Source organism: Scyliorhinus torazame, chromosome 10, assembly GCF_047496885.1.
Source record: "Scyliorhinus torazame isolate Kashiwa2021f chromosome 10, sScyTor2.1, whole genome shotgun sequence".
NCBI lineage: Eukaryota > Metazoa > Chordata > Chondrichthyes > Carcharhiniformes > Scyliorhinidae > Scyliorhinus > Scyliorhinus torazame.
In genome coordinates, this window is record NC_092716.1 from 89,928,723 (window position 1) to 89,952,816 (window position 24,094).

General features: G+C 48.1%; 1 protein-coding gene across 5 annotated transcripts in view; it reads right to left on the minus strand.

Annotated features, from left to right (window-relative positions):
* Nucleotides 1–24,094, minus strand: part of cpne2 (copine II) — a 464,844-nt gene that overhangs the window by 353,514 nt on the left and 87,236 nt on the right. For all 5 annotated transcript variants that reach the window (XM_072518405.1, XM_072518404.1, XM_072518408.1 and 2 more), the window contains 2 exons: nucleotides 14,413–14,502; nucleotides 3,208–3,306 (listed from right to left, as the gene is read on the minus strand). In XM_072518405.1, the coding sequence (XP_072374506.1) occupies nucleotides 3,208–3,306; nucleotides 14,413–14,502 (189 nt within the window). The remainder of the gene's footprint in view (nucleotides 1–3,207; nucleotides 3,307–14,412; nucleotides 14,503–24,094) is intronic.

Below are 24,094 nucleotides of genomic sequence, written 5' to 3' on the forward strand. Positions count from 1 at the left end.
AAATTAAAAATCTATCCAGGAATTGACATATTATCCCCTCACTAAAATTGTCGTGAAATTAAGCTATTTCTCCCTCAGGAATGGGTGAATAATCAAAATTATGATCCCTGTTCATAAATTTTTTTTACATTATCCATCCCTTTTCCAAATCCTCTCAGTGTATTTTGTGTATTCACAAACATACATCTTCCATCAAAAAATTACACTTTAATGGTTTCAATCCTTTGCTTAGCGCCTTCATATATACCATGTTTGTGTCCACATGTGCATATCTGTCGGGGTCTGTGCATGTGCAAAACTGCAATAGAAGTATCAGGAAAGCTACCAGCTGTATTATAACAGTAAGTTCACTGCAAATTCAGCTTTCGCTTTATGCTTTGCCAATTTTACAACTGCCACTGATTGCAAAAATAAAGTCCATGCAAATGTTTGACCAGCAATAATCTTAGCAGTGTTCGCACCTTTTAAAAGCTGTGAAACCACCCTAGCCAATCGACTACCTTTGCAGTGCTTCCAACGTAGGAGACACAGCAGCCGATTATCCATCCAGTTTATACTGATCCAACTTACTTTCCCAATGAAGTCAAGTATATTGAACTGCACCCGCAGGGCCTTGTAACTGATCAGTGTCCTGGCCAACATTTACTCCTTAAACATTAATGTTAAATCAGATGATTTGGTCATTAGCTATGGCTGTTTGGGTTCTTGCTCAAAATGGCTGTTGTGTTTCTACATTAGAAGAGTGACTGCACTTCAAAAGTAATCCATTGGCTGCAAAGTGCTTTGCGAGATCACGAAAGTCACAAAGATTCTTTTCTTTAACTTATAGTATTTTGTACGCAGATCCTTTTCTTTAACTTGTATAGTATTTTGTATGCAGATTTTCATGCTGATTGCCAGAGACCAAGAAAACTAGCTATGGCATGAGTAAATGTCTTTCTGCTGACAACTAAAGCAGCAGCAGCATAGGAAGGAACACTGAATATTACACTGACGGGAAATAGGTTCCTGTGTGAGGAAAAGTCACACCGATCAAAATCGAGAAGCAGGCATGACACATTCAGGGTCTTTATTTTTATACATGTTCTTTTTTTTTTTGCGAGCTCTTTGTGATCGGGCATATCCTGGCTCAGGTTCTCAATTCAGAAAAAAAACTCCAATAACTCAATAATTTGGAAGGTGAGTGAATGGGCCTTTGAAAGTAAGGAGCTTTGTGAAGAGAACTAGAATTTACCATGGCAACTGCATCTGCTTACGTCAGCCTCATTTTGCATTAAGGTCACAGAATAAATTCTTTCCCATTTTTGACCGTACTGCATTACCGATCATACAAAAAGCATTTGGTCCGATGAGTGTCAGACCAGCATCAGAATCTTTACTCTCTTTGCCAACGTACGGCTTTTTGGACATCATGTTCCTCCTGCACAATATTTCATGTAAGAGAATATACCTCATTGTGCTGGACTGAAAATTGTAATGGTGAATCATGTACACTGTGGTAATTTCTTATAATTGCTGGTTTCTTGCTGTATTTCTTTGAGTCTAGAAATTACTGTTCGCAATTTGAGTGTGCAATTCCTTCTGTCTGCTATTATAACGAAAGTGTAAATCCATTTATTTAAACTTTCCAAACACATTGGTTTAAAATAAAGAGAGAAAGAACTTTCAGACAAACCCATTTAACATTTGGGCTGCTAACAACATCTGCAGCAGTTTCTAGGCTACAGTCTGAGAAATTAGTCACTGATAATATTAAAGTGTAAAATGTGTTCAGCTGCAGTGACTACCACAGGACCTTCTTACCATCATCACAAGGTATCTCTACCTCGTGGAATTTGATACCTTCCGCTCAAGTCGGGCCTCTTAACCTTAAAAAATAAAGATGATGTTCATTCAGTTTAGGTGATCTTATGGCAACAGTGGTGGCCACTTTTTTAATAATAATAATCTTTACTAGTGTCACATGTAGGCTTACATTAACACTGCAATGACGTTATTATGAAAAGCCCCTAGTGGCCACACTCTGGCACCTGTTCAGCTACACAGAGGGAGAATTCAGAATGTCCAAATTACGTAACAGCATGTCTTTCGGGACTTGTGGGAGAAAACCGGAGCACCCGGAGGAAACCCACGCAGACACAGGGAGAACGTGCAACTCCACACATACAGTGAACCAAGCCGGGGATCGAACCCGGTCATTTGAGGGTTGAGAAAACAGGACCAGGCACAAGAGACTTTTTTCCATCCAGATACAGTTGGCTTTGCAGGAGTTTTGCCTGAAGGCCAATGGAGCGCTTATGTGTCACTGATATGCAGCCCAGTCTCACAATACAAGGGTATGGTGACGACAACTGCGCTTGTACACTAGGACTTATATTAACTTGCGGAGGTGTTTATTTTCAAATACTCACTGCCACAGTTTGTAGAAGGCTGAGCTGGCATAGCTAGTCCAGTGTTGGATCTCCTTGTCAATGGAGGTCTTTTGAGACAGGTGGCTGTCAAGGTATGGGAAGTGCTGAACATAGTCAAGAGTCTCTCCTTCAACTTATAGACCAGAATTCTCCGGCTGTTCGCTGGCAGCGGGATTCTCTGGTCCCACCGGGAGCGCACCCTCACCTACGGGTTTTCCGACAGCATGGGGTGGTTTCAATGAGAATTCCCATTGACAGTGGCGGGAACAGAGAGTCCCGCCACCAGTGAATGCCTCAGAGCCTTCTGCCACCGAGAAACACGCGGCTGGGATGCCGGAGAATCCATTCCCCAGTTTTCAATGCTGTTACACGTAGCACACAAGGGAAGTCTTATCTCAGTGTAACATTGAAAATACAAATAAAATAAAAGTGTGGTGTCAGAACCCGGGTATCAAGAAGAATAGACTAACTCATGCTGCAATGTTTGGCTACGGACTCCCAAATCTGGGCCCTGTTTTACTATGGCTCTAATAAACTAACAACTTCTTGGTCCATGTCAGAGCCTGTGGAATGTTTACTCAAACAGCCAAATCTACATCCAGATGGGTATCATTTAATCCAGTGCAATGCAAGTTTGAAAATCTTCACATTAATGATGGAAGCTGTGAGCTTCCCCACCAGCAACCTACCAAACTTATAGCACAAAGAGCAAAGCTGCAGGATCCCAGCACCCTAAACAGGGAATTTCAAAAACAGCTCAATGCATTGCCAAGCTGACAATTGGAAAGATTCGTACCTCTGTTGAGCTGTTCGCCTCAGACATCTTGGCAACTGTCGTCTGGCTCTCTCCAATAAAGTCATGTCCACCGTCATTATCATAGTCATAACACAAAATCTGGTTCAGGGAAAACACAAACATGTCACGTTAACACCTGAACTGCTGCCAAATTTCAGTCAAAAGATTAACCAGTATTGAGCCTGTGTGGATGACGCACAGAGGAATGACAAAAGATACTTCACAAGCCATTTTACAATGCCTATAACTTACTTTTTCATTATTTCATTCATTTACAGAATCTTATGATTGTTCCTCTGCTAGTTAATTGAAAGAACAACCTAATTAGTCCAACTTTCCCAGTCTTTCCCCTTAGCCCTGCAAATCTTTCCTTCTCATGTATTTATCCAATGTATTTTTGTAAGTTATTATTGAATCTGCTTCCATGCCCTCTCAGGCAGTGTATTCCGGATCACAACTCTACTTGTGCCCCCTTTAGTCCTTTTTCCAATTTTTAAAAATCTGTTTGCTCTGTCTACTTACCATCCTGATATTGGGAACAGTCTCTCCTTACGTCCTCCATCAAAATCTTTCCTATGGCCATTAGTGTGCGCTTTATTTCCTATGGGATATGAAACTGCCCAATACCCTCGGAGGTTTGTGCTTATTCCCCTCTCTCACAGAATGTGTGCGGTAGCAGTCCTGCCCAGACATTGCATACAAAATAGGAGTAGTAGGCTATTTGGCCCCTCAAGACTGTTCTGCAAATTGGCAGCAAAACATGACAGGAGAGAAGGGGAGGTCCCCTTCCGAATGAGATGTTAAACTGATGAAATGTTAAACCTGTCCCATGTTAATGGACACAGAAGGTGCTGCTGCACCATTCAAAGAAGAGCAGGGAGCTCTTCTTGGTGTCCTGATCTATCTGGTCATTATTAAGTTGGTGTTTGCGAGAGGTTGCAGTAAGCAAATTGGTTGGCCCGTTTCCTATATTACAACAGTAATGAGCCCTAGCAAAACCGGAGTCAGTGGGTATCAGGGGGAAAATTCTCCGCTGGTTGCAGTCATATCTAGCACAAGGGAAGACGGTTGTGGTGGTTGGAGGTCAGCACGAGGACATTATGGCAGGAGTTCCTCAGGGTAGTGTCCTATGTCCAACCATCTTCAGCTGCTTCATCAATGACCTTCCTTTCATCATAAGGTCGGACATGGGGATGTTCACTGATGATTGCACAACGTTCAGTACCATTTGCAACTCCTGAGATACTAAAGGAGTCCATGTCCAAATGCAGCAAGACCTGGACAATATGGCGGCTTGGGCTGACAATTGGCAAGTAACATTCCTGCCACACAAATGTCACGCAATGACCATTGAAGTAGGCCATTTTCCAAGACCATATTTTTATCTCATCTCATCAAACATTCTTCATTTATGAAACTGTTTTATTGGACTGATTGGCACCATTTATAATGTGCCCACAATGCAGAAGGGGGCACCCGGATGGACATTCATTTAAATCCCCTTCTGCACAGCTGGGAGACCTTTAATTCGAAATTGATGGAAGACACTTGTTCTGCCCAGCAACAGCACGAAGCTGCATCTTAATGATGGAAGACACTTGTTCTGCCCAGCAACAGCACGAAGCTGCACCGTAATGATGGAAGACACTTGTTCTGCCCAGCAACAGCACAAAGCTGCATCTTAATGATGGAAGACATTTGTTCTGCCCAGCAACAGCATGAAGCTGCATCTTAAAACGGCCCCATGGCCAGGAGAGCGGGATATCTGCGAGTCAAGACCCTGGCAGTGGGATATATGGCACAACTGTATTGCAAAGACTTATGAAAGAATGAAATAGTATATTAATAAAATGGCCAAGGCAGGCAAAGAAACCAGAATAGAAGGAATAAAAGAAATGTATAGATTAGATTAGCATCCCCTACACACACAGCAGGACAAAGATGACATTAACACCTCATCTAGCAAACACAGAAACAAAAGCATAGCACAGCCACAGACATCGGAGGTTGATTTAGTTAAGGAGACACATCAGGGAGATAATGGAAAACACATTAGAGAAGGGAGGGACACCGGAGCGAGCGCAGATAATCTCATCAACACGGACACACACCATACAGATGCAAATTGACAAAGATGCATATTCTCAGTTTAAACCTGTCTCAGAGATCTAAATCAAAACTACCCTTTAACTATTATGTATGAGCAAATGTTTTCGCTCGAATTTGGATTCCTATAAAAATCCAGAGCGAATGTGTATTTGTCGAGATCAATGTGGCCAAGCCACTGTTTCTGAGCTGGCTGCGTGGGTCTCCCTGAAGGCTTCAGTAATTGTACAATAAAGAACAACGCTTTGAACCTTGCCTTGAGACTCGGCCTCTTGACTGCACTGGTACAAGGGATTTTTCCCTACAACACCATCTCCAACAAAAGAGGATGCAACCATCGTCCCTTGACATTCAATAGCATTACCATTGCTTAATCCCCCATTATCAACATCCTGGGGGTTATCATTAAACAGAAACTGAACTGGACCAGCCACATAAATACTGTGGCTACCAGAGCAGATCAAAGACTTGGCAAGTAACTCAACTCCTGGCCCCCCCAAAGCCTGTCCACCATCTACAAGGCACAAGTCAGGTAATGGAATACTCTCCACTTGCCTGGATGAGTGCAGTTCCAACAACACTCAAGAAGCTCAACGTCATCCAAAACAAAGCAACCTGCTTGATTGCTCCCCCTTCCACAAATATTCAATCTCTCCACCACTGATGAACAGTGGCAGCAGTGTGTACCATCAACCATCAATAAGATGCACTGCTGGAACTCACCAAAGCTCCTTCGGCGGCACCTCCCAAACCCACAACCATGACTATCTCAAAGGACATGGGCAGCAGATACCTGGGAACACCACCACCTGGAAGTTCCCCTCTAAGCCACTCACTATCCTGACGTGGAAATTTATCGCCATTCCTTTGCTGTCGCTGGGGCAAAATCCTGGAATTCCCTCACTAACATACATCTCAGGGCTGCAGCGGTTCAAAAAGGCAGCTCACCACCACCGTCTGAAGGGCAACGAGAGTTGGGCAATAAATACTGGCCTAGCCAGCAATGCCCATATTCTGTAAATGTTTTTTTTTTAAAGTGCATAAACGGCAACGACCTTCACTGGTTCTAAAGTGCTTTGTGCCAGCCTGAGGTCCAGGAAGGTGCTATATATATGCAATACCTTCATTTCTTTCTCTAAGCCACTTCAAAATCTTTTGTGAGACCGGGAAGAGCATAGGTGCTACCAAGGAGATTCTGGGCCTTTGATGCCTCCTGGTCTCCCTCCATTCTCACTTAAGTTGAGATTGACAACTAGCGTGTTGCTTCATCAGTCTGGAACATTCTGCTCTGAATGCTTCAGCTCCCTGGCCACTGGATCAATCTCTGAATATTTATTTTTTTATAATCACAGTTTAAAATAAGTATGATTACTGGGGCTGTGCTTCGCTGATATGTATAGAGAAAAATGAATGCCGATACATGCATGATTGAAGTCAAGGGCATCTATTCTCACCTCTCTTCTGATATTCAGCTCTCACACCTATGTCTGGATCAAGGCTGTGATGAAGTCAAGAGTTGAGTGGGTCTGGCAAAATGTGAGTTGAGCATTAATGGAACATGGGAATAAGATTGAGCCATTCAGCCTCTTAAGCTTGATCTGCCATTTGATTAGATTATGGCTGATCTATACCTCAGCTAAATCCTCCTGCCTAGGTTCCAGATCCTTTAATACCCATCTTTGTTTTGACATTTTCAACTGACCCTCAGTCTCATGAGCTTTTTGGGGGGCAGACAGTTCCAGATTTCCACTCCCCTTTGTGAAAACATGCTTGCCAATGTCACCTCTGAATGGCAACAATGAATAGGTCAGGTGTTTGTTGGTGTTACCAATTATGACTCTTTCTGTCACTTCACTAACAATTGTGGGAGAGCAAAGGTGACTAATGGGATGGTAATTGGATTAAACACATCCTGGTCTTGTGGATAAGAAATATCTGGGCAATCTTTCACATAACCATGTAGATGTCAGCGTTGCAGATGGTTTATACTGAAATAAGTCAACATGTCCTATTAAGGTTTTTGAGTGCGTGGGTGATGCACCTAAATGTGGTTAAGGTCTGGAATGCACTGCCTGAGAGTGTGGTGCAGGCAGATTCAATTGTGGGCTTTCAAAATGGAATTACAATTACCTGCAGAGAAATAAACTGCAGCACTACAGAGTAATGGCAGGGGAGTGAGGCCAGCTAAATAACTTTCAGAAAACCAACATGTACACAATGGGCCAAATGGCCTCCATTGTGCTGTACTCCTCTATGGACGGAATTTATCCTTCCAGTACTAAGTCCCATGCAGGGAGAGGTATGGGGAGTATTTCCTGCTGTGAAGGCCACCAGGAATTCATGCTAAATTGCGTGACCCTGTCCTCATTAATGATGCGGTCAGGGGTTTCCTGATATTTTTCGACAGTGGGGAAGGCCGAATGGCGCACTGTCATATCCGGGCACCATATTTGAAAGGCACCTGGGCAGCAACATACCCACCACATTGACTGAGGAAATGGCCAGAAGGAGAAACACAGGTCCAGCGCACAATTTCAACGATGCCTCCCTTGTAAACCAACTGGAGACCAGGAGGAACGTCCTCTTTCCAGTCAATGGGAGGAGGAGTGTAAGCAGGAACATGAACCTTGCAATGGGTGCAAGTCTCCAGGGAAGTTATTGCTCAGGACCTCCAACAGAGCACTGCCTGCAATGCAAGAAGCGGATTAATAACCTAATCCACTCAGCCAGGGTAAGTGGATCCTCAACTGCTCACACTCATCTCAAAGAATGGTACAGGGGACATGGGTCTCAGTGGCAATTTGAGAGCACAATGCTTCAGCCCCACTACAGTCCATCTGGGTTATTAGTAAGACTGGAAGCATGAAGTCTTCTTTAGCTAAGTGGTGACATGTACATGCCATGTTGGTCCAGATGTGTTCCGGACTGGCGTGATTTCCCGCTGGCAGCGTGGATTAAGGGCACAAAGGGTCATGATACTGGTCAGGCCTTCATCTGTATCCCATTAGTGGCATGCAAATCATTTCCCTGGTGGGTATTGTGACCCGCCATAGTGACCGGGAACAGGCGATCCCGTGTCATCATTTTCCGCCAGTAGAAAACTAATTTCTGAGCTCCCTCAACATTGTTCCACCAGTCCGCCATTAAACCTGCCACAGGGAGGGATGGAAAATTCCACCCTATCATTCTGAAAGTGTTAGCCTTTTAACAATTTTTGTACAGGTGTGCATGTGTGGTAATTTAAAGGGGCCACATGGCCGCACATCTTCGAGAGAACATTGAGATAGAAATTGGTTCAAATGAATTCAGTTGGAATTTTGAAAATCCAGCCTGTTGACTCTTGTTCCTCTTCACAGATGCTAACTGACAGGCTGAGCATTTCTGGCATTTTCTGTTATCATTTCAGATATCCAGCATCTATCTGTAGTACTTCCTTTTGTATTAAAAATGCATGCTGCGTCCAGAAAGTAACTGAAACCAACCCTTCAGGCAAAAGCTCCAGTAGGCATGATTGTCCTGTTGTGGTAACCTCGGCAAACTGCTTCATTCAGGCAGAAACATCAATGTATTAGCCTGAGACAAGCTGCTGCCTGCTCTGCCCAAGTGTTAACCAAAGATACAGGCATGAATGTTTTAATGAAAAGATTGTTGGAAATATAAATGCGCATTGATGGATAGGAATGATCTACAGGAATACGTGAGGTCTGAATAGAGTCATGTAAAACCAGTATTGATTAGCGAGTTATAGATGTAATCAAAACACTGCTGTGTATATAGTCTCCTAGTGTATCTTTACCTTGTGTGCCACTGCAGCGCCCTCAGTAAGAACCTCCAGTTTTAACTTGAATTCATGGTTGCTTTTAGAGTAGATAATTCATTAACGTCCTAAATGATGGGGAGTTGGAGGCCCTGAGGAGAGTTAACACATCTTCGTCGTGCGCCAGGCTCAGCCTGATTCAGTTTAAGGTGGTCCACAAGGCACACATGACTGTGGCCGGGATGAGCAGGTTCTTTGAGGAGGTGGAGGATAGGTGTGGGCGCTGTGTGGGGGGGGGGGGGGGGGGGGGGGGGTCCTGCGAACCATGTCCATTTGTTTTCGGCATGTTCTAGGCTGAGGGGTTTCTGGCAGAGGTTTTCTTTTTTTTTTAAATATATTTTATTAAAGTTTTCAAACCCAATTTTTTCCCTTACAAATCAACACAAAATGGTAGCATACCTGCTATGTAACATTGTTTAAATAATATAGTAAACTAACCAAATAACACAAAGTAATGCTCCCCCACCCCCTCTCCCCATCTAGAACACAAACAATTTACCCCCCCCCGCCCCCCGGGCTGCTGCTGCTGGTCATCTATCTTCCCCCTAACGTTCCGCTAGATAGTCAACGAACGGTTGCCACCGCCTGGTGAACCCTTGAGCCGATCCTCTCAGCGCAAACTTCATCCGCTCCAGTTTTATGAACCCCGCCATATCGTTTATCCAGGCCTCCCCGCCGGGGGGTTTCACTTCCTTCCACCTGAGTAAAATCCTACGCCGGGCTACTAGGGACGCAAAGGCCACAACATCGGCCTCTTTTGCCTCCTGCACTCCCGGTTCATCCGCTACTCCAAATATAGCTAACCCCCAACCTGGCTTGACCCGGACCTTCACCACCTTCGAGATCACTCCCGCCACTCCCCTCCAATACCCCTCCAGTGCCGGGTACGACCAAAACATATGTGTGTGGTTTGCCGGGCTTCCCCCGCACCACCCACACTTGTCCTCCACTCCGAAGAACCTGCTCAACCTTGCTCCCGTTATGTGTGCTCTATGCAGCACCTTTAATTAGATCAGGCTAAGCCTGGCACACGAGGAAGAGCAATTTACCCTGCTTAGGGCATCAGCCCACAAACCCTCCTCAATCTCCTCCCCGAGCTCTTCTTCCCATTTTCCCTTCAGTTCGTCCACCAGCTCCTCCCCCTCTTCTCTCATCTCCCGGTATGTCTCGGACACTTTGCCCTCCCCGACCCACCCCCCCGAAAGCACCCTGGATCCCTTGTGTCGGGAGCAGCGGAAATTCCCTCACCAGTTGTCTCGTGAACGCTCTCACGTGCATATACCTAAAGGTATTTCCCAGGGGCAGCTCATACTTTTCCTCAAGCGCTCCCAAACTCGCAAACGTCGCATCTATAAATAAGTCTCCCACTCTCCTGATTCCTGCCTGGTGCCAGCTCTGGAATCCTCCGTCCAGCCTCCCTGGGGCAAACCTATGGTTGTTCCTGATCGGGGACCACACCGAGTCTCCCAGTACACCCCTCTGTCGCCTCCATTGCCCCCAGATACTTAATGTTGCCGCCACCATTGGGTTTGTGGTAAACTTTTTCAGGGAGAGCGGTAATGGCACTGTCACCAGCGCCTCCAAGCTCGTCCCTTTGCAGGACTTCATCTCCAACCTTTTCCACGCCGCTCCCTCTCCCTCTATCATCCATTTACGAATCATCGCCACGTTGGCGGCCCAATAGTAGTCGCCCAAATTCGGCAACGCCAGTCCCCCTCTGTCTCTGCTACATTGTAGGAACCCCCTCCTTACCTTCGGGGCCTTCCCTGCCCACACGAAGTTCGTGATGCTCCTATCTATTTTTTTAAAGAAGGCCTTAGTGATCAGTATAGGGAGACATTGGAACACAAATAGGAACCTCGGGAGGACCATCATCTTAATTGCCTGCACTCTACTCGCCAGTGACAGCGGCTGCATGTCCCACCTTTTGAAATCCTCTTCCATTTGTTCCACCAGCCGTGTCAGATTGAATCTGTGTAAGGTTCCCCAGCTCCTGGCTATCTGAATCCCCAGGTATCGGAAGTTTCTTTCCACTCTCCTTAGTGGTAGGCCATCTATCCCTCTACTCTGGTCCCCAGGGTGTATCACAAAAAGCTCACTCTTTCCCATGTTAAGCCTATATCCCGAGAAATCTCCAAACTCCCTCAATATCTGCATGACCTCTGTCATCCCCCCCACTGGATCCGTCACATACAGCAGTAGGTCATCCGCATAGAGTGACACTCGGTGTTCCTCTCCCCCTCTAACCACCCCTCTCCATTTTCTGGAGTCTCTCAGCGCTATGGCCAGTGGTTCAATTGCCAGCGCGAACAGTAATGGGGACAGCGGGCATCCCTGTCTTGTTCCCCTGTGTAGTCGAAAATACTCCGACCTTTGCCGATTTGTGACCACACTTGCCGTTGGGGCCCCATAGAGGAGTTTAACCCAGGTGACAAACCCCTCCCCGAACCCGAACCTCCTCAGCACCTCCCATAGATACTCCCACTCCACCCTATCAAATGCCTTCTCTGCCTCCATTGCCGCCACTATCTCTGCCTCCCCCTCTGCTGGGGGCATCATTATCACCCCTAATAGCCGTCGCATGTTGACATTCAATTGTCTCCCCTTTATGAACCCTGTCTGGTCTTCGTGCACCACCCCCGGGACACAATCCTCCATCCTCGTTGCCAGCACCTTTGCCAGCAACTTGGCGTCCACATTTAGCAATGAGATAGGCCTATAGGACCCGCACTGCAGCGGATCTTTATCTCGCTTCAAGATTAGTGATATCGTCACCTCTGACATTGTCGGGGGTAGGGTCCCCCCTTCTCTGGCCTCGTTAAAGGTTCCTACCAGCAGCGGAGCCAACAAGTCCACATATTTTCTATAGAATTCCACCGGGAACCCATCTGGTCCCGGGGCCTACCCTGCCTGAATGTTCCCCAGCCCTTTGGTCACCTCGTCCACCCCAATTGGCGCCCCCAGGCCTGCCACCTCCTGCTCCTCCACCTTCGGGAACCTCAGTTGGTCCAGAAACTGCTGCATCCCCTCTTTTCCCTCCGGGGGTTGGGACCTATATAGCCTCTTGTAAAAGGTCTTAAACACCTCGTTTATCTTCCCTGCTCTCCGCACCGTGGCTCCCGTTTCATCCCTAACTCCCCCTATCTCCTTCGCCGCTGTCCTCTTTCACAGCTGGTGGGCCAACAGGCGACTCGCCTTTTCCCCATATTCATATCTCATCCCCTGTGCCTTCCTCCACTGTGCCTCTGCCCTCCCTGTGGTGAGCAGATCGAACTCCGTCTGGAGTCGTTGCCTCTCCCTGTATAGTCCTTCATCCAGGGCCTCCGCATATTTTTTATCTACCCTCAAAATCTCCCCCAGTAGTCTTTCCCTTTCTTTGCCCTCCATTTTCCCCTTGGGAGCCCTGATGGAGATCAACTCTCCCCTGACCACCGCTTTTAGTGCTTCCCATACTACTCCTATTCGGACCTCCCCATCGTCGTTGGCCTCCAGGTATCTTTCGATACATCCCCGCACCCTTCCGCAGACTCCCTCATCCGCCAATAATCCCACATCCAGTCGCCAGAGTGGACGCTGCTCCCTCTCCTCTCCTAGTTCCAGGTCCACCCAGTGTGGGGCATGATCTGAAACAGCTATGGCTGAGTACTCAGTTCCTTCCACCCTCGAAATCAGTGACCTTCCCAAAACAAAGAAATCTATCCGGGAGTACACCTTATGGACATGGAAGAAAAAGGAGAACTCTTTTGCCATCGGCCTAACAAATCGCCACGGATCCACTCCCCCCATTTGGTCCATAAACCCCCTAAGCACCTTGGCCACTGCCGGCCTTCTTCCGGTCCTAGATCTAGATCTATCTAACCCTGGGTCCAACACGGTGTTGAAGTCCCCCCCCATTATCAAGTTTCCTACCTCCAGGTCCGGGATACGTCCCAGCATCCGCTTCATAAATCCTGCATCATCCCAATTCGGGGCATATACGTTAACCAACACGACGTCCATTCCCTCCAGTCTGCCGCTCACCATCACATATCTGCCACCGCTGTCCACTACAATGTTCCTAGCCTCGAATGACACCCGTTTCCCCACCAATATGGCCACCCCCCTATTCTTTGCGTCCAGCCCCGAGTGGAACACCTGTCCCACCCATCCTTTCCTTAACCTAACCTGGTCCGCCACCTTCAGGTGCGTCTCCTGAAGCATGGCCACGTCTGCCTTCAGTCCTTTTAAGTGCGCGAACACCCGGGCCCTCTTAATCGGCCCATTTAGGCTTCTCACATTCCACGTGATCAGCCGGACTGCCCGCCCCCCACCCCTGTCGACTAGCCATCACCCTCTCTGGGCCAGTCCCACGTCCCGGTTCCGCGCACCCACCCGTCCCCCAGGCGGCGCATTCCCGCCCCGACCACCTTTTCTTTTACCAGTTCCTTCTCGATCTCCGCAGCAGCAACCCAGTTACCCCCCCCCCCCCCCCCCGCTAGACCCCATCTAGCATGGTTACTCCCCCCATATTGCTTCCGAAAGTCAGCTGACTTCAACTGACCCCGGCTTCTCCCGCTCTCTCCTTGACCCCCCCCGTGTGGGGAACTCCCATCCACCTTGCGCCTATCTTCCCGCCATCATCTTTCTGACACGGGAACAAGAAAAAGAAACCTTGTGTTCTCTGGAGCCGTCCCACCCCTCGTGGCGCAGCTCCCTCTGCCGCCCCACTGGCAGAGGTTTTCTAACGTCATGTCAGAGATCTTACAAGTGAGGGTGGTGCCGAGTCCAGAGGTGGCGATCTTTGGTGTGTCGGAAGACCCGCGAGCCCAGGGTTTTAGAGAGGCCGATGTCCTGGCCTTTGCCTCCCTGGTGGCTCGGAGACGGATCTTACTAGGATGGAGGGACTCAAAGCCCCCAAAGTCGGGGGTGTGGGTTAGCGACATGGCGGGGTGTCTCAGACTTGAGAAAATTAAATTCGCCTTGCGGGTTTCGTTGCAGGGGTCTGCTCGGAGGTGGCAGCCGTTCATCGACTTCTTTGAGAAAAATTAAGGTGTCAGCAGGAGGCAGGGGGAGGAGGTGGGGGAAGGGGAGGCATGGGAGAGACGGGTAAGGACAGGAGAAACAACGGAGGGGTGGCTGGGGAAGGTGGCATTGTTTGTGTAAGCTATGTTGGCTGGGGTTTGTGCTCGGGGGTTCGTTGGTTATATTGTTGTGTTTTTGTTTTTGTTGACATTTGATGTTGAAAATTGTTCAAATTATAAATGCCTCAATAAAATATTTTCTAAAAAAAAGACCTAAATTACCTTTACAGTTTTTTCTACGTCTCCATTACACAAGGACACTAGTGGTGTACTAAAAGGTTTCCAGACAGGATCAAGTGTATTCTTTATAACCTGAAAAACAAATGAGAAAATGGTCAGCAACACCACAGCCGACATTCCTTCATGATCTAAATTAGACCTGATTCCCGAAGCCTTTGTCCAGTTAGAGCAGGAGTTCCCAATCTCTGCTGAGAGAACAATGGTGATCAAAATAAAACCTCATTCAAAACTATCATCTGAGCTGTCTTGATGGTTCACTGAATCAAGTCAGGACACAACTGTGTCATTGGTATCAGAGATGTCAAAGCTCGAGGTTTGATCCATGGTAAGTTAGTGGACTTCAGCATGGGCGATGGACTGGACCACACTGGATTGAAAGAAAAAATCCCTTCTGGATTTGCAGATATACAAGTAAACACTGAGTAGCATAATTGATTTTGGCAGCAATTACCCGCGAGTCAAATATTCTGCAAAGTCATCCCATGAAGGCTCATACCAAAACAATCGACATAAATAATGGTGACTTGGGTAATAAACTGTAGAGGGGGGTCTGACACCTGTAAAACTGGCAGGTAGTTAACAACCTCAGGAGAGGAGAGGAAATAGGTGAAGTGATCAAATTTTGTATTATTAGCAGCAACAAGACCACACTTATCAAAGAGGAAAAGGAGATTGATGTAGTACAGCAGGAAGAACACTGTTGCTCTGTCTCTCAGGCTGTGGTTTGGTACCAGTCCAGAACATCACATCAATTATAAATCAGCTCAGTTGCCAGTACACAATGTGCCACTGTATACTGACCTGGCGATCGCACGCCCCACTGAGAAAAGCATAGGTTGGAAATGGGAAAGTCATATTCATGCAGAGAGGAAACAGTGGGGGGGATTTTCCGGCTGTTCCATGTTTCCGGATCTCCCCGCCCACCCTCTCTGCGTGTTCACTGGCCACAGCCTTCTCCCCCTCCCCACACCCCCACCCCTCACCAAACTGCCAGAGGTGCCAGGGGGCAATGCTCAGCTTGGCCCTCATGCAGCTCTGCACCTACGGCATGGTCATCACAACAGGTTTTCATTTTTGAAAATCAGTAGCGATTCGCACCAGCACGCTGTCACACTGCCACGGGGCTGTATTCACGGTGAATTATGCACCAGTTGAATGGTATGGGGCTGGTTTTGCGCTGGCTTTTAAAGCAGACCAAGGCAGGCCAGTAGCGCAGTTCAATTCCCGTACCAGCCTCCCCGAATAGGCGCTGGAATGTGGCGACTAGGGACTTTTCACAGTAACTTCATTTGACAATAAGCGATTTTCATTTCATTTCCATGGGGCCGCACGCTATGGTGTAAAACCTTTTAATGACATTTAAATGAATATAAATTCATGGTAGTCAGATTCATGTCCTTTCTGGATGTGAACCTGATCGCATCTCTGGCAGTCAGGGCGGGGAAGATCTCACACCGAGATCTCAAAGAACAAAGAAATGTACAGCACAGGAACAGGCCCTTCGGCCCTCCAAGCCCGTGCCGACCATACTGCCCGACTAAACTACAATCTTCTACACTTCCTGGGTCCGTATCCTTCTATTCCCATCCTATTCATATATTTGTCAAGATGCCCCTTAAATGTCCCTATCGTCCCTGCTTCCACTACCTCCTCCGGTAGTGAGTTCCAGGCACCCACTACCCTCTGCGTAAAAAACTTGCCTCGTACATCTACTCTAAACCTTGCCCCTCTCACCTTAAACCTATGCCCCCTAGTAATTGACCCCTCTACCCTGGGGAAAAGCCTCTGACTATCCACTCTGTCTATGCCCCTCATAATTTTGTATACCTCTATCAGGTAACCTTGTACCTCGGCATTGTTTGGCACCCTAGCAGTGCCCCCCCCCCCCACCCCCCCCGCGGTGCCATTACGCCTGGTTCACGTTTATGTGGACCAGTGCTAAACAGCAACATGGCGAACCGTTAGTTCCCGGGCCCAGGAGAATAAGTCGCAGACATATTTAAATGAGCCTAATGGATCATTTAAATATGGATGTCTGGATCGCACCCAGTGTGGACATGCTATCTCGCGAGGTGTTTCGAGCATTGGGAATCTCGCGAGAAGCCTCTCACGAGATTCACAGCCTCGTCGCCTCACCAAGTTGGGTGCAGCGAGGCCATTAAATCACACCCAAAACTTTTCTGTTTACTGATTGTGATGATCTTGTACAAAATTGCTTTGTTGACTCAATTTCTTGTGAGTGCTAATCTACCATAATTCTGGACAGGCAAAATAGACAAATTCATTCAGATTGATGGTGAAAAATTATAACATGCACAAAAAATGGGACTGCCCTCATGAGGTAAGGGTAGCGGAGGGAACTTTACTCTGCATCTAAATCGTGCTATCTGAAGCCTAGTAGTGGTTGACACTAACACGGGAGCCTCAAAACAATTTTCCATTCATCAGCATCAACTTCCAAAGCACAGATGATCAGTCCCTCTAAAGATTAGCAGTAAATTAGTATCAGTAATTTAAATGTTCGCAATATCCATAAAGCCTAGTTGATCAGTTTTGTTTTTCAATGCAAGAGATATGCTGAGTGACGAGGGGACATGATGATATATGGAAACAGAGAAAACATATTTTGTTTATTGATCTTTCCCCATCATAAATATGATTCTACATATTTACTTCAAATGATTGGGGAAGCAATGTGTGTAAAAATAAATTGCAGTAAAAACTAGAAGTGTCTCATTTGACCTTTACAGCAGAGCTGAGAGACAATGAAGTGATTCATATGCAATAAAATCTTTCTATGCAAGCTGTGATTTTAAAAGGCATTTGATATCGTATATGTGTCTGACGTGACACAAATTCTAACCAGGTACTCTTGTTATTGTCACATTTAAAATATATAACCATTCATTATTGCCTCCTCAACATGGGTTATTTGGCAGCAGTGCACGATGCTTGTTTTTTTGCCCTGGTTAATAGGATTGTGTGTGTTTACTGTGTAATGCCTCGCTCAGTAAAACCAGAGAATTGATTTGAAGAAGCATATGGTTCAGTGAGCAAAGTCAGGAAGGTCTCAGCTTAGTTTTAGTCCATTCCGGGATCAGCTAAACTCAGTCAAGCCTCTGTAGTGTGGGCAAGAAGATTAAACTCAGCGCCCTACTCAAAGGAGGGTGTTTTGAACAGGAAAACCAGGAAGTGGAGAAAAAAATTCCTGTGTAAATGCATCCAAGAGTACATCCGAGGTGTGAAGCAAACACCCATCCTAAAAGGTCGAGGAAAGTTGGGCACAAGTTTGATGAACTGCACCCAAAACTTCTTGCTCTTTTACGCTCAGTATTTATCCCAGTGTCTGAATACACCTCGGCTTATTATAATGACACTGCTACCAAGCTAAAGAGCCATATTCACAAATTTTCTGCAACTGTGCTCATTCATATAAAATTACACCCAGAATGTTATGGAGGAGAACAAAAAGGTTTCCTGGTGCTTTCTGGCAAAGTTTAAACAAGTTTACTCTGTATTTTCTATTTACTTGAATGTATTTTCCTGGCAATCAGTATAAATCATATTCAAAATCAAAAAGCTTCCATCCATTGTTCACTTTAAACATGATGGGTGGAATTTAATGATTTTTTTTCAAAGTCCTGTCTCGAGCGGAAAAAGTGGGGGCAGCCTGCCAGCTGCCATTTCCCGCCAAATTTTCAAGCACTTTGAGAAAAATAATGGAAGGGGTGGGATTGTTCCATCAGCAACCTCGGCTCCTGACAGATCAAGGTGCCCTGATCTACTACGCATGGTAGCACGGTGGTTAGCACTGTTGCTTCACAGCGCCAGGGACCCGGGTTCGATTCATGGCTTGGGTCACTGTCCGTGTGGAGTTTGCACGTTCTCTCTATGTCTGCGTGGGTTTTCTCCGGGTGCTCCGGTTTCCTCCCACGGGTCCCGAAAGATCAGACCTGGGCCTATATGTGACTCCAGATCCACAGCAATGTGGTGGTTTACTCTTAGATTTTATTATCCGGAGTCAGGCGCTTTATCCATTGCGCCACTGGCCCACTGGTTAACTCTTAAATGGCCTGGCTGATAACTTGGAATGTGAGGGGCCTGAACAGGCTGGTCAAGAGGGCCCGGGTGTTCGCGCACTTAAAGGGACTGAAGGCAGACGTGGTTATGCTCCAGGAGACACATCTGAAGGTGGCAGATCAGGTAAGGCTGAGAAAGGGATGGGTGGGGCAGGTCTTTCATTCAGGGCTGGATGCGAAGAACAGAGGGGTTGCAATATTGGTGGGGAAGCGGGTGTCATTCGAGGCACTGAATATTGTAGTGGATAATGGAGGTCGATATGTGATGGTGAGTGGTAGGTTGCAGGTGGTACTGGTGAACGTATATGCCCTGAATTGGGATGGTGCCGGATTTATGAAACGCATGCTGGGTCGGATTCCGGATCTGGAGGTAGGAAGCTTGATAATGGGGGGGGACTTCAGCACTGGACCGTTCTAGGTCCAGGACGGGTAAGAGGCCAGCTGCGGAAAGGTGCTCAGGGGGTTTATGGACCAGATGGGGGGAGTGGATCCACGGAGGTTTGCCAGGCCGCTGGCCAGGGAATTTTCCTTCTTTTCCCACGTCCATAGAGCCTACTCCCGGATAGATTTTTTCATTTTGAGTAGGGTGCTAATCCCGAAAGTGGAGGGAACAGAGTATTCGGCCATAGCCATCTCGGACCATGCCCCGCATTGGGTGGAGCTGGAGTTGGGGGAGGAGAGGGACTGTTGGCGGATGAGGGGGTATGCGGGCTGGTGTGGGGGTGTATTGAAAGATACTTGGGGGCCAACGACAATGGAGAGGTGCAGGTGGGGGTAGTCTGGGAGGCGTTGAAGGCGTGGTCAGGGGAGAGCTAATCTCCATTAGGGCCCACAGTGAGAAGAGAGAGGGGAGAGAGAGGGAGAGGTTGGTGGGGGAGATTTTAAGGGTGAACAGGGGTTATGCAGAGGCCCCCGAAGAGGGGCTACTTAAGGAGCGACGGAACCTCCAGACGGAATTCGACCTGTTGACCATGGGGAAAGCAGAGGCACAGTGGAGGAAAGCGCAGGGGGCGGCGTATGAGTATGGGGAGAAGGCAAGTCGGATGCTGGCACATCAGCTTCGTAAGAGGGGGGCAGCGAGGGAGATTGGTGGAGTTTAAGGATAGAGCGGGGAATGCGGTGCGGAGTGCGGTGAGAATAAACGAGGTATTTAGGGACTATGGGGATCTGTACAGGTCTGAGCCCCCAGCGGGGAGGAGGGGATGCGACGATTCCTGGATCAGCTGAGGTTCCCGAGGGTGGAGGAGGAGGAGGTGGCTGGTTTGGGGGCGCCGATTGGGCTGGAGGAGCTGGTTAAAGGATTGGGGAGCATGCAGGCGGGAAAGGCCCCGGGGCCGGATGGGTTCCCGGTTGAAGTTTACAGGAAATACGTGGACCTGCTGGGCCCGTTGCTAGTGAGGACTTTTAATAAGGCGAGGGAGGGGGGGACCTTGCCCCCGACAATGTCCAGGGTGCTGATTTTCTTGATCTTGAAGCGGGACAAGGATCCCGTGCAATGTGGGCTGTATAGACCAATCTCGCTCCTCAATGTTGACGCTAAATTGCTGGCGAAGGTGCTGGCTACGAGAATTGAGGATTGTGTCCCGGGGGTGATTCATGAGGACCAGACGGGATTTGTGAAGGGTGGGCAGCTAAATACAAATGTGCGGAGGCTCCTCAATGTGATTATGATGCCCTCGGTGGAGGGGGAAGCGGAGGTAGTGGCAGCTATGGACGGGGAGAAGGCCTTTGATCGGGTGGAGTGGGAGTATCTTTGGGAAGTGTTGCGGAGGTTTGGGTTCGGGGAGGGGTTCATCAGTTGGGTCAGGCTGCTATAAAGAGCCCCGGTGGCGAGTGTGGCTACGAACCGGCGGAGGTCGGAGTACTTTAGGCTGTACCGGGGGACGAGGCAGGGGTGCCCCTTATCCCCCTTGTTGTTTGCACTGGCAATTGAACCGCTGGCCATGGCACTCAGGGAGTCCAGGAAATGGAGGGGATTGGTTCGGGGGGGAGAGGAACACCGGGAGTCGTTGTATGCAGATGACCTGTTGTTGTATGTTGCGGATCCAGTGGAGCGGATGGCGGAGGTCATGCGGATCCTTAGGGAGTTTGGGGACTTTTCGGGGTATAAACTCAACGTAGGGAAGAGTGAGCTCTTTGTGGTGCATTCAGGGGACCAGGGAAGGGGGGATAGAGTTACCATTGAAGAGGGCGGAAAGGAGCTTTCGGTACCTAGGGATCCAAGTAGCTAGGAGTTGGGGGGGCCTGCACAAGCTCAATTTGACACGGTTGGTGGAGCAGATGGAGGAGGATTTTAAAAGATGGGATATGTTGCCACTCTCACTAGCGGGTAGGGTGCCGTCGGTCAAAACGACGGTCCTCCCGAGGTTCCTCTTTGTGTTCCAGTGCCTTCCCATTTTGATCCCCAAGGTCTTTTTCAAATGGGTAAGCAGGAGCATCATGGGATTTGTGTGGGCGAATAAGACCCTGAGGGTGAAGAGAGTGTTTCTGGAGCGTAGCAGGGACAGGGGGGTGCTGCTGCTGCCAAACTTGTGTGGCTATTATTGGGCAGCCAATGTGGCGATGATCCGTAAGTGGGTAATGGAGGGAGAGGGGGCGGCGTGGAAGAGGCTAGAGATGGCGTCCTGTGTGGGCACGAGCCTGAGGGCGCTGGTGACGGCACCGCTGCCGCTGACAAGGTATACCACGAGTCCGGTGGTGGCGGCGACGCTGAAAATCTGGAGGCAGTGGAGGCGACACAGGGGCGTGGTGGGAGCCTCGGTTTAGTCCCCGATTCGGGAGAGCCATCGGTTCATCCCGGGAAGGATGGATGGTGGGTTTCGGAGCTGGCATCGGGCAGGGATTAGAAGAATGGGGGACTTGTTCATCGATGGGACGTTTGCGAGCCTGGGGGCGCTGGAGGAGAAGTTTGGGCTACCCCCGGGAAACGCTTTCAGGTACATGCATGTGAGGGCATTTGTGAGGCGGCGGGTGAGGGAATTCCCGCTGCTCCCGGCACAGGGGATCCAGGACAGGGTGATTTCGTGTGTATGGGTTGGAGAAGGCAAGGTTTCGGAGATTTACCAGGAGCTGAAGGAAGAGGAGGAGGCCTCGGTGGAAAGGTTAAAGGGCAAGTGGGAGGAGGAGCTTGGGGAGGAGATAGATGAGGGTCTGTGGGCTGATGCCCTGAGTAGGGTTAATTCTTCCTCCTCTTGCGCCAGGCTCAGCCTAATACAGTTCAAAGTTACTCACAGAGCGTATAAGACGGGGGCGAGGTTGAGTAGGTTCTTTGGGGTGGAGGGCAGATGTGGGAGGTGCTCGGGGAGCCCGGCAAACCACTCCATATGTTCTGGTCATGCCCGGCGCTGGATGGATTTTGGAGGGGTTTTGCGAGGACTATGTCCAAGGTGGTGAACGCCCGGGTCAAGCCGAGTTGGGGGTTAGCATTATTTGGGGTATCTCGGATGAGCCGGGAGTGCAGGAGGCGAAAGAGGCCGGTATTCTGGCCTTTGCGTCCCTGGTAGCCCGGCGGAGGATTTTGCTACTATGGAAAGATGCGAAGCCCCCTAGTGTGGAAGCTTGGATCAATGACATGGCAGGGTTCATCAAGCTGGAGAGGATAAAGTTTGCCTTGCGAGGGTCTGTCAAAGGGTTCCTCAGGAGGTGGCAACCGTTCCTAGACTATCTCGCGGAGCGTTAGGAGGAGGTCAGCAGCAGCAGCAGCCCAAGGGCGGGAGGGGGGGGGGGTTCTTTTGGGGTGGCGTTTGGGTGAAGGTGGTTTTTTTTCCCTATTTGTGTTTTTAAATGTTATATGGGGGGTTACTGTATATGGGGAAATCCAATGTATAATTTCTGATTGTTGTGTTCTTGTTTCTTTCTTCTTGTTGGGGGGGGGGGGGTGTTTGTTGAAAATGTGTTGAAAATTTTGAATAAATATATATTTTAAAAAAAACTCTTAGATGGCCTAACAAGCCACTCAGTTCAAGGGGCAATTAGGGATGGGCAATAAATGCTCGGCCTTGCCAATGATGCCCACAGCCAATGAAAGAATAAGAAAAGAAGGATGACCACATTGTTGCCAGTGGTTACTGGATTGCACACCAGCAGGAGTCCCATCAACCTCACCTGAATGTCAACCCAGGGCTGTAGAGATAACTTAGGATTCTTAAGGTGCCTTGAACTCCTCAGCACCCTAGTCCTCCATCACCTGCCTCTCCCCTCCACAACAGCCCTCATCTGCTTCACATGTGCCAGTGACCACGGCTGCCCATGCAGAGATGCAGAAGATGCAGTCTAAAAGAGGTCCCCAATGAGTGCCGACAGGATGACACAGACCATTACACACCTCATTTCCTTTAGATAAGTGAGCAGCTTCACTTAAGTGGGGCATTTTGAAGGAGTGCGCCCAAGTGCAGGGCAACGTCTCATCTACAGCACTAATGGATTCACTGTGGTTACTGTATTCACATTGTATAGAGCACATTTGAGAACTTGCTGAATATATTTCCTTTCACTTCTATATGACTTGGTGTGTGCGGGTACAATAGAGAGCTCAAAAGGAATGATACAAATGTGAGGTTGGTTCTTATATTGAGGGCAGCATGCTGAGTTGCATCTCGATGTGGCATCAGCAGAAACAATGATGTGGCCTGATTGGTGAGGCGCATGAAAGCTTCTGCCTTTTCTGTTGCATCACATAAGAGACCAGAGGTTAAAGCCTCAGCCATTACGTTGCTCTTTGTACCTTTCACTTTCCATCTATGTGTGTCTTTAAGGGTGGCTAAATGGCCGACTGCATGACTGGATGCTTTAGCGCAAGTGCACCTGAATCATAACTGCTAGATGCTAGCATTGATCTGTTCTGCAACGTTCAACTTTGGCCTTGGTGTGGGAAGTGCAGCTCGATAGGCCATATATTGTCCAGTTAATATAGGCTGTGTGTTGTTACCACTACAGTGGCTGTATTGCCATTTCCCGTACCACAGGATGTGGTTTGCGCGGTTTGCAGAGGTACATATATACACAAGTCACGACTGATGCAAACAGTGCCCAATTCTTAACCAGGGTAAGTTGTCCAATCACAATGTGCAAGACACCATATCGACCTGAATGATGCAACATAAACCATATACACACTGGCATTAGTGTAACAGGTATATTTAAGACCATAAGACATAGGACCGGTAGGCCATTCGGCCCATCGAGTCCACTCCACCGTTCAATCATGGCTGATTTCAACTCCATTTACCTGCTCTCTCTCCATAGCCCTTAATTCCTCGAGAAATCAAGAATTTATCAACTTCTGTCTTAAAGACACTCAACATCCCGGCCTCCACTGCCCTCTGTGGCAATGAATTCCACAGACCCACCACTCTCTGGCTGAAGAAATTTCTCCTCATCTCTGTTCTAAAGGGACTCCCTTTTATTCTAAGGCTGTGTCCCCGGGTCCTAGTCTCTCCTGCTAATGGAAACAACTTCCCTACGTCCACCCTATCTAAGCCATTCATTCTCTTGTAAGTTTCTATTAGATCGCCCCTCAACCTCCTAAACTCCAATGAATATAATCCCAGGATCCTCAGACGTTCATCGTATGTTAGGCCTACCAT